This window comes from Scardinius erythrophthalmus (assembly GCF_964197995.2).
Source record: "Scardinius erythrophthalmus genome assembly, chromosome: 10".
NCBI lineage: Eukaryota > Metazoa > Chordata > Actinopteri > Cypriniformes > Leuciscidae > Scardinius > Scardinius erythrophthalmus.
Window position 1 is genome coordinate 10,386,098 of NC_138230.1, and position 10,150 is coordinate 10,396,247.

The 10,150-nt window shown below is 35.6% G+C and overlaps 1 protein-coding gene across 1 annotated transcript in view; it reads left to right on the plus strand.

Moving 5' to 3' along the window:
• Positions 1 to 9,402, plus strand: part of LOC308697118 (E3 ubiquitin-protein ligase TRIM39-like) — an 85,020-nt gene extending 75,618 nt beyond the window's left edge. The window contains exons 4-7 of the mRNA XM_081376226.1: positions 2,596 to 2,754; positions 2,846 to 2,984; positions 7,275 to 7,301; positions 7,487 to 9,402. Of these exons, the coding sequence (XP_081232352.1) occupies positions 2,596 to 2,754; positions 2,846 to 2,984; positions 7,275 to 7,301; positions 7,487 to 8,034 (873 nt within the window). The 3' untranslated portion in view covers positions 8,035 to 9,402. The remainder of the gene's footprint in view (positions 1 to 2,595; positions 2,755 to 2,845; positions 2,985 to 7,274; positions 7,302 to 7,486) is intronic.
• Positions 9,403 to 10,150: the final 748 nt, after the last annotated feature.

The following is a 10,150-nucleotide window of genomic DNA, read 5'->3' on the forward strand; positions in this document are numbered from 1 at the left end:
TTTAGGCCCTCTTTGGCATTTCAAACTTTTTTTTTAAATTTCAATGTTATCAATCTCATTTCTTACAGACCATGTCAAAAAGACACATCGGAGGCACTGAGATCAAGGTCTGCATGGCACAAAAGTTAAAAGATCTGAGGAGACGAGCAGAAAGGTAATCTTCAGATGATCCAACATCAGTCTATTCCTCAGTCTATTTTGTGATCTATTCACAAATTGTCAATAGTGCTTTTTATAAAAAAGACCCATCACTCTTATACAGTTGTTTAAGCCAAGATGAAAACGATATTGCTGTTCGCCAGCATTTTTTGTTTCCATAGCATATTCACAAAACATTTAATGACTGACTAATAACAATACAATTACAAATTATTAATAATAATAATAATAATAATAATAATAATAATAATAACATCACTAAAAATAAATAGGCTTAATAGCTAACGGTCTTTAGATCCGAACACAGCAAACAAGTCATCTGTGAAAATCAAAAGCAGCTTCAAAAACCACCTTAAAAGAAAATGTATATCATGAAATCAAAATGGACCCTATTTACTTTGTTAGCGCACATTACTTTGTCTTGAGGTGAACAATTAATCCGTTTAAGTTAATACACAGAAAACAAATTGTTTGTCGTGGTAATCATTAATCAAAATCTGAAAATTTGCTTTCGCCCTGGAATGGCGTCCCTTCTCTGATGACGTCTGTTTGACGAGTTGGGTTTGAACATCCTTAACCCTCCCTTCCAACTGTTAGCCTGCTATGAGCAGAGATGGAGAGGAGGAGCGCTAAAGCAAAAACCCTGCCCTCTGTTCAATATTCTGTTTCATTTGGAAATGCGTCACAACACTGAAATAAAGTCGGTTGCAACTTCCGATTCACGCAGACTTTTATGAAGAGACAGATGCCAAAAGTTAGGACCATTTTGCTTTCACTTTTAGGGAATAAGAGCACGTTTACATCCATGTTCTTAATGCGATTATGAACTCATTATGAACTTATTGAACCAACTCATTAAGATCTTCAGAAATGCTTGATAATTGGGCACAGGATTGGGTATTGCTAAGATACCGATGACACTAACTCCATTTTAATGTTTTTATCCAAAGGAAACTTTAAAGACCTTATATACGTTGTTTTTTTTTTTATTGCTCTTTTATAGCATTTCAACTTACATGCCAAGGAACCTTGGCTGGCATGCCGTTAAAACACCAACCAACCTACAAAGATACTAATAAATGTGTAATCCTTAGAACCTTCTAGAGGGCATGCTGTAGGATCTGCTTGTTTATATATTTGGCTACAGCCAATATACATAGACCAGTCATCACTTGGCATTAGCAGATACAATCCTGAAATCCAGAAAGAAAAGAAAGAAAATTTTAGTTTATCAGGATAGACTGATAGTGTTTGCACTGCCCTAATCTTTGATTGTTTTTCTATCCCAAAACAGGATGCCTGCTGAAGGAGACAGAGGACTGAGACAACACACATTCACAAACACACAACACACACACGCCCTTATACATCATCGTTTTAGAGGCTTTTTTTTATGTATAATTTTAATTTGGTTTTGCTTTGTTTTAAACATTAAATTTGTATTGCATATTTTGAAATGAAATAAAAGCTCAATTTGAATTATTTGTTTTAATGTTCGGAAACATGGCTATAGGCCCTACAAAAGAACATGGTAGGCCTACTGTTTTCTGTGGTATATTGCTTAATGATTTTACATGGGTTTCACATGAAGTTGCAGGTTTACAAGGGGTGTAGGTTTAACATAGATTGTTGATGGGTTTCAAATGTTATTCCACGGGTCTCGCATGGGAATTTTACGTTTCACATGTGATTATAGGTTTCACATGTGATCTCATAGGTTTCACATGTGATCTCATGGATTTCACATGTGATTATAGGTTTCACATGTGATCTCATAGGTTTCACATGTGATCTCATGGGTTTCACATGTGATTATAGGTTTCACATGTGATCTCATGGGTTTCACATGTGATTATAGGTTTCACATGTGATCTCATGGGTTTCACATGTGATCTCATGGGTTTCACATGTGATCTCATGGGTTTCACATGTGATTATAGGTTTCACATGTGATCTCATGGGTTTCACATGTGATCTCATGGGTTTCACATGTGATCTCATGGGTTTCACATGTGATCTCATGGGTTTCACATGTGATTATAGGTTTCACATGTGATTATAGGTTTCACATGGAAATTTTACGTTTCACATGTGATCACATGGGTTTCACATGGGTTTCACATGTGATCACATGGGTTTCACATGTGTTTCACATGTAATCACATGTGTAAATGTTCCAAAAGCACACATTTCCCATGTGCAAAACACATGTTTCACATGTGATCCACATATTTCACATGTGCAAATCACGTTTTTACATGTTAAATTTCACATGTGCAAAATCACATGTGCAAAACACATGTGATCCACATATTTCACATGTGCAAATCACGTTTTACATGTTAAATTTCACATGTGCAAAATCACACGTGCATGTGGTCACATGTGACCACATGAGTTTTTGCACATGTGAAGTTCATGTGTTTTTTATGTCAGACTGAACTGCTGGAGATGATGGAGGAGCAGCAGAAAGCAGCAGAGAAACAGGAGGAAGAGCTCATTGAAGAGCTGGAGCAGGAGATCACTGAGCTAAAGATGAGAAACACTGAGCTGGAGCAGCTCTCACACACTGAAGATCACCTCCACCTCCTACAGGTCAGTCAACATCTCTCTGATCAATGATAATGCAGTATATGACACCATAACACTCCCCATGCTGAAGGATTTCTCCTCTCTCCTGCTGTAGATTTACTCATCCCCGTGCAGCTCTAGAAACACCAGGAACTGGTCTGAGATCAGTGTGAAGACTGATGAGAGTCTGGAGACTCTGTGGAGAGCTCTGACTAAACTGCAGGACTCTCTACAGGAGAAACTCGCGCTAACTGGTACAGCAATATCAAATACACCGTACAGATACATATATTTATCATCTTTTAATATCAGTAATGAAGAATGAGTCTGTTAAAGCTGAAATAAGAGAAGTGTGTGATCATGTGTTTGTGTCTCATTATCATCACAGTCAGGGCTTGACATTAACACCTGCCAAATGCGGGTGGATTTTGCTCGTGGCGGGTAACACAGTCACTCCAACTAGCCACTTAGGCGGGTTGAATAGTAGTCTTTTCAAAAGGCATCTGAAATAAGCCATATTGCAGTGTGACATTGTTGCCTTGCGCGCTAGTGACCGACAACACAGAAATGAAGAGACAGCTAGCTGCACTGAGTTACGTTGTGTCAGTGTTGCCAACTTAGCGACTTATCAGACCCCTTTAGCGACATTTTTTAAAAAAAGCGACTAGCGTCAAATCTAGCGACTTTTGGGACAAACCTCAGTAACCTTCAAATGTTGCCAATATACTGTCCTGCGAGCGCGAAGTCTTGCTTTCTCCCCGCCGTCACTCTCTTTAGCTGCGTCTACCTTGTTCAGTGAATGAGAGGAGCAGCAGCACGTTCATCTGTTGAGCGCACGGCTGCTGACAGACATGACTGAGTAGGCTAGTGTTTTTCCACGGACTTATCACTTATCTGCTTTTCTTTTGTTTTATATTTAAAGAATTTGGTTTAATTCTTGTGCTTATTACTTGTAATACGCACTATCACAGAGCTTTAGTTCATCCGGTTCCCGAACTCTCTCAATTCAGATCATTTTCCCCAGGCCTATAAAATATTTTGTCATTCACTATATAATAGCTACTCATTCTTGTCAGACAAAAAAAAGATAGGAGATGAGAACAGCTTTATTTGACATTCGGCTATTATATTAAATACAGTATGTGGAACATTAATTTAGAGAGAAAACACATTAGGCAGGCACAGTGGGTTTACATTTAAAAGGGTTGTAAATCTAGTTCATGTAAGCAAGCCATAGTCAACTTTTATCAGGTAATTTCACAACAACAAAAATGTGGCTAGTAAAAATGCTGTGTGGCTAGTAACTTTGGAAAACCACTAGCCACATTGGCTAGTGAGCAAAAAAGTTAATGTCAAGCCCTGATCACAGTAGAGAGCAGGTCATATTCATCTCAAATTTCAGGAAACATGCAGTTAATTCATCTTGTACTAGAAGCTTCATCACTGTAACCAGAACCTTGAGGCTTTAGTAAATCTGTGAAAACTTTTAGATGAGAAACAACAGAAAGAAACATTCATTTTCTGCCATTTTCTTTTGGTCTTTTCAGCTGTTTCATCTAAATGTTTTGATTATGTGTCTAAAATCATGAATTTAAGATGCAAATTTGTTCTTTTTTATTGGAATATTTCTGACCTGTAGTTCAAACAGCTTTACAGTGCTGGGCTTTCATTTTAATTTTCTTAAAGATTATTTTTTATAGTTTTGTCTTTGCTGAATAACCACAACACTAATACACTCCAAAACTGAGATGGATAACATTTATGGAAGTAAAATAATCTCAAATGTTTTTGAAACAAAAAGCCTGTTGAATTGCACTACTTGAAAAATAATAGGCATTGCATTAACCATGCTTGCATTTTAATGCATTGTATTTTTAGGGCTTGCATTTTTATGGGCTGAAATTCAACATGGTTGAATATTTAAGCTGTGAATATTTCAATTAAAAACATTTCAAACACATTTTCATTATTAAAAATTCCATAATCCATATTCACCTTTCATATTTCACTTCCAAAATATTCAAACTGTTTAAAAATACAACCAATAATATTCAACAGGCAATTTTCGGTCCATTTTATTTCGCTTCCACAAATTCGCTTCCACAAATTCAGTGGTTCAAATTCGACAGTAAATTCAACGGAACTGCAGGAAAAGCAATAGATTATCGAGCATACTATCCATCTGCTGTTAGTCAATCCCACCAGCAGGTGGTGCAAAAGCGCGTGTTGTTGACGAAGACCAGCAACAGTTAGAGCAAGCCATTCATTCATAAAATGAAAATGATTACCCGTATCAGTATATATATGCGGAAAAGATGATAAAGACACAAAAGCTGTGTTTATGTTTCATTCAATAACTTCATTGTTACATTTTGTAGCCTACATATAGTTTCCCTCAATACCTCACACTCAAGGATTCCCCTTCCGTCGGGGCAAAACGCTATGGACTAATACAGTGATATGAAAGACCAAACTCACACCTTTATGGGGATGTAGGCTGTAGGCTACTATGGACTAAGAATATGAACGTAACGCGCAAAGTTTCATGCAGAGCGTTTCGTGATATACTGGCATAAAATCAACACTTGATCATTAACACTTTCTTTTCTCTTCTCTCTCTCTCTCCACACACACACACACACACACACACACACATATGTGTGTGTGTGTGTGTGTGTGTGTGTGTGTGTGTGTGTGTGTGTGTGTGTGGAGAGAGAGAGAGAGAGAGAGAGAGAGTAGTACGTTGCATTAGCTTAAACTGGGAAGAGTCATAGTACTTGCATATTGTTGTCCTCCTATTGTTAATTTAACTGTAAATCGCTTTGGATAAAAGCGTCTGCTAAATAAATGACTAAATGTAGCCTAAATGTAAAATTGGCTTGACATTTGGACATTCGCACATTTAGGGACCGTCTCAAAAGTTGCATACAACATTGGCATGTACGTTTCTAACTTCAATAGCAAACTTTAATTTATTTGAATAAATATCAAAAATCCAAAGGGTGCGCATTATGGCTGGCACCACATGAACACTTTACAGTTGGTTTTATGACTGTAAGTCGTTCTATTCAAATGCTATTGAAGTTAGAAACGTGTAAGTCGTTCTATTCAAATGCTATTGAAGTTAGAAACGTGTATACCAAAGTAGTATACACTTTAGAGACGGTCCCTAAATGTGCGAATGTCCAACGTCAAGCCAACTTTATGCCAGTCTATCACTGGGAAATGCTCAGCCTGGGCCGGCTCTAGCCCTTTGGTTGCCCTAGGCAAGATTGAGTTTTTTAAGAAAATAAGAAATAAAAAAATTGATAAGTGTCAAGCCTTTATTTGTTATAATTTTGATGATTATGGCTTACAGCTTATGAAAACCCCAAATTCAAAATCACAGAAAATTAGAATTGATATGAATTGATATGTCATAAGCTGTAAGCCATAAGCATTAAACTTTGTGCGTTATTCTGAGTCCATCTGCTTGCCTGCGAGTTTGGTATTTTATATCACAATTAGTCCATTAAGCTACGTTAAGCGTTGTATATGTCCAGCTGGGGAATCCTGACGTTTTGAGGGAAACCCTAATAGCTTGCATGCAGCACATCGCCACAATATAAAGTTAAGGCAACTAAACAACCAAGAGAAATATACGTCAACCTCAAAAATGTAACATTGGATCTGCGTATCCGCATCGGGGAATAACATTATAATCTTGTTCACGGTAGAGAAAGATGATTGTAGGCTACACAGGGAAAGTAACCGTGAAGACACTGAATTTAACATACAACCGCCGTCATAATAATCACAAATACACTTACATTGCTGTTAAATGAGTTTAATGAATGAATGGCTTGCTCTAACAGTTGCTGGTCTTCGTCAACAACACGCGCTTTTGCACCACCTGCTGGTGGGATTGACTAACAGCAGATGGATTGTATGCTCGATAATCTATTGCTTTTCCTGCAGTTCCGTTGAATTTACTGTCGAATTTGAACCACTGAATTTGTGGAAGCGAATTTGTGGAAGCGAAATAAAATGGACCGAAAATTGCCTGTTGAATATTATAGGTTGTATTTTTAAACAGTTTGAATATTTTGGAAGTGAAATATGAAAGGTGAATATGGATTATTGAATTTTTAATAATGAAAATGTGTTTGAAATGTTTTTAATTGAAATATTCACAGCTTAAATATTCAACCATGTTGAATTTCAGCCCATAAAAATGCAAGCCCTAAAAATACAATGCATTAAAATGCAAGCATGGTTAATGCAATGCCTATTATTTTTCAAGTAGTGCAATTCAACAGGCTTTTTGTTTCAAAAACATTTGAGATTATTTTACTTCCATAAACATTAGGCATAACAATATCTAAAATAATAATTTCATGAAATGTTTCACAAAACATCCCCAAAGATGTTCTAAAAAGGAGGAATATTTCGAGCTCAAACACAATAGGAGTTCAGGGATTCTCTAAATATCAGCAGAGAAACATTGATCAGATAAAACATGATGTTGTACACAATTCGTTCAATTTTTTCATGTGTCTCTACAGAACTGAAGTGTATACAGCAGTATGCAGGTACAGTGTGCTGTCTGCACTACACTAGATTACATTCAGATACTCACAGCTTCATCACTGACCGACAGTATGATTAAACACTGATTAGCCTACATATTATAAATGTTATTATCATCGTCACAAAGTGTCAGTAATCACTAATATCTGTATTTAATTGTTGTGATTTATATTGTCTGTTTTCTCAGTGGATGTGACTCTGGATCCTGATACAGCTAATCCATATCTCATCCTGTCTGATGATGGAAAACAAGTGAGACAAGGAGACATTATACAGAAACTCCCAGACAACCCACAGAGATTTGATAGAAGTTTAAATGTCCTGGGAAAGGAGGGATTCTCCTCAGGGAGATTTTATTTTGAGGTGCAGGTGAAGGGAAAGACTAAATGGGATTTAGGAGTGGTCAGAGAATCCATTAACAGGAAGGGACAGATCACAGTGACTCCCAATAATGGACACTGGATTGTGTATCTGAGGAATGAGAATGAATATAAAGCCTGTGGTGATTCTCGTGTCTCTCTGTGTGTGAGAGTGAAGCCGCAGCGGGTCGGTGTGTTTGTGGATTATGAGGGGGGTCTGGTCTCCTTTTATGATGTGGAGTCCAGCTCTCATATCTACTCTTTCACTGATCAGTATTTCTTTGGGAAACTCTATCCATTGTTTGGCCCGGGCCTTAATGATGGAGGTATAAACTCAACTCCACTGATCATCACACCTGTCAAACACAATAAATGAATTTACAACCCTAATAATAAATACTCAATGAAACTTACGGATATAATTAAAAATCTAAACATGCTTTTCTATTTTTTCATCATTAATTTTTCCTTGTTAAAATCAATAATTTCTAGCTATAATTGCAAATAAAGCAATTACAGACCAATGTAAACACACATCAGATAGATTCATTTAAATGTTTTTTTTTTTTACTGATACAGTTGAGTACATTTTTAAATGAAATATAGGACCTTTAAAATATCTGATGGCGCTGATATGAAGCAGAGATACAAATATAAAACCTTATAAAAGAGTATCTTATAAAATGAAACCTTATAAAAATATTTTCCTTCTCTTCATACATACTTATACTATCTATCTATCTATCTATCTATCTATCTATCTATCTATCTATCTATCTATAGAGATAGATATAGCTATTTATGTTTCATGTATTTTGATCTGTATGCAAATTGAGCACAGCTTATGTTTTACAGTAGATAGTGAAAATATAAAATTATAGAAAGCTAGTCACATATTCTGTCCTGAGAGAAAGAGTTGAAAACTTTATCTCTTTAAAGTAAACCAGTCACAGTAAAGAAACTTGGTTTCTTTTGGAAAAAAGGTTTGGAGCGAGTAAATCATGAATCTTCATTTTTTGTTTGAACTATCCCTTTAAGATTCTCTGTGCTACAGCATTACTGTAGATAATGTTCACTAGGTGGCGCTATATAGTTTCAAATCATAAAATACAGATAATATAATGAGGTTCACACAGTCATGGAAAACCTGGAAATATCATGTTATTTAAAAAAAAATCATTTCAATTTAATTTGTTTAGTGTTTAGTTGTTTAGTTTGTGAGTGCTATGTCTGGTAAAAAGATTTTGATTGTGTATCTTTAGTACTGATTATGATTAATAATGATGCCTGCATACTCAATAATAGATGATATTGGATCCACATTTTAATGCACTGTTTGTGTATTGAGTGTGTGTTGCAGTATTTAACACATGATGGATCGAGTGATTGTTTAGTTCTGATGGTTTTAACAGAGACGGCAGGACAAATGTTCTGTCCACTGAGGTTTAGGACACAAGATGAAACCAAAGACCCCAGAGAACGGCTTTAATGGACCCGGAGTCTCTCCTGGGACAAAGACACAATTTTCATATTTCCATAAACAGAGTCGACTGCATCTAATGGAAGAGTCATGAGAATTTCTGAAACCAATGGTTACAGGTTATATTTATAAAGGGGTTTGAAAAGATTTTTTCTGCTTTGTGATGTTTTTATTCCTCTTATTTTTGTTTCTGGAACTTTTTATGTAAAGTAGGTCTATTTGTACTTACAATGTATCTGATAATCATTAATAAAATGTCAAACCAAGCTGCATTATCAGCATTAAACCTCATTATCACAGAGACACATACCTTAACTTTTAAATAACTCAGTGTCTCCATCAGTCCATCTTTTCCACTGGATGTGTGTGGAAAGTCTGCAGTGAGAAACCTGTAATTCTTAAAACAAGCAACATTATCTGCCAATGCGGTATGAAAAATAATCTTGTTTCTGTCTGAATTCAGATTATTTTTCTTACTCCACTGGTAGATAATGTTGCTTTTTTTTTAAACAACAAAACAATTAATTTTGATTTATATCCCCAGAAAACAAGACATAATATCTTATCAGATGTCTTATCTTTTATTTGTTTTTAAAGTGAAAACATAATTTGACTTAACCTGAAATGATATTTGAAAGGTGTTGTTTTATGTAACAAATATTTTATGAAAGGAAACGACAGCAGGATCAGTTTTACTGAAGCCATTCATAATTAAAAATACATCAAACATTTAAAAACAAAGTTAAAAGTATTCTTTTGAAAGCAACACAAATAGGAAGCCATCTGTTAAATCATTATTAATATGTGAATATTTCTTGTGAGAATTATTAAAAATGAATGGATAAAACACCAATGCATGTGCATTAAAATAGTGCACTGTAAAATTCACTGTTTACAAACAACATTTTCTGTCCAGATTCTAAACCATCATTACATGATTCAATCCTGTCTCGCTGAACACACACCTCACATATTAACACTCAGTGTGTGTTTTGTACAGATGTAAGTTTCA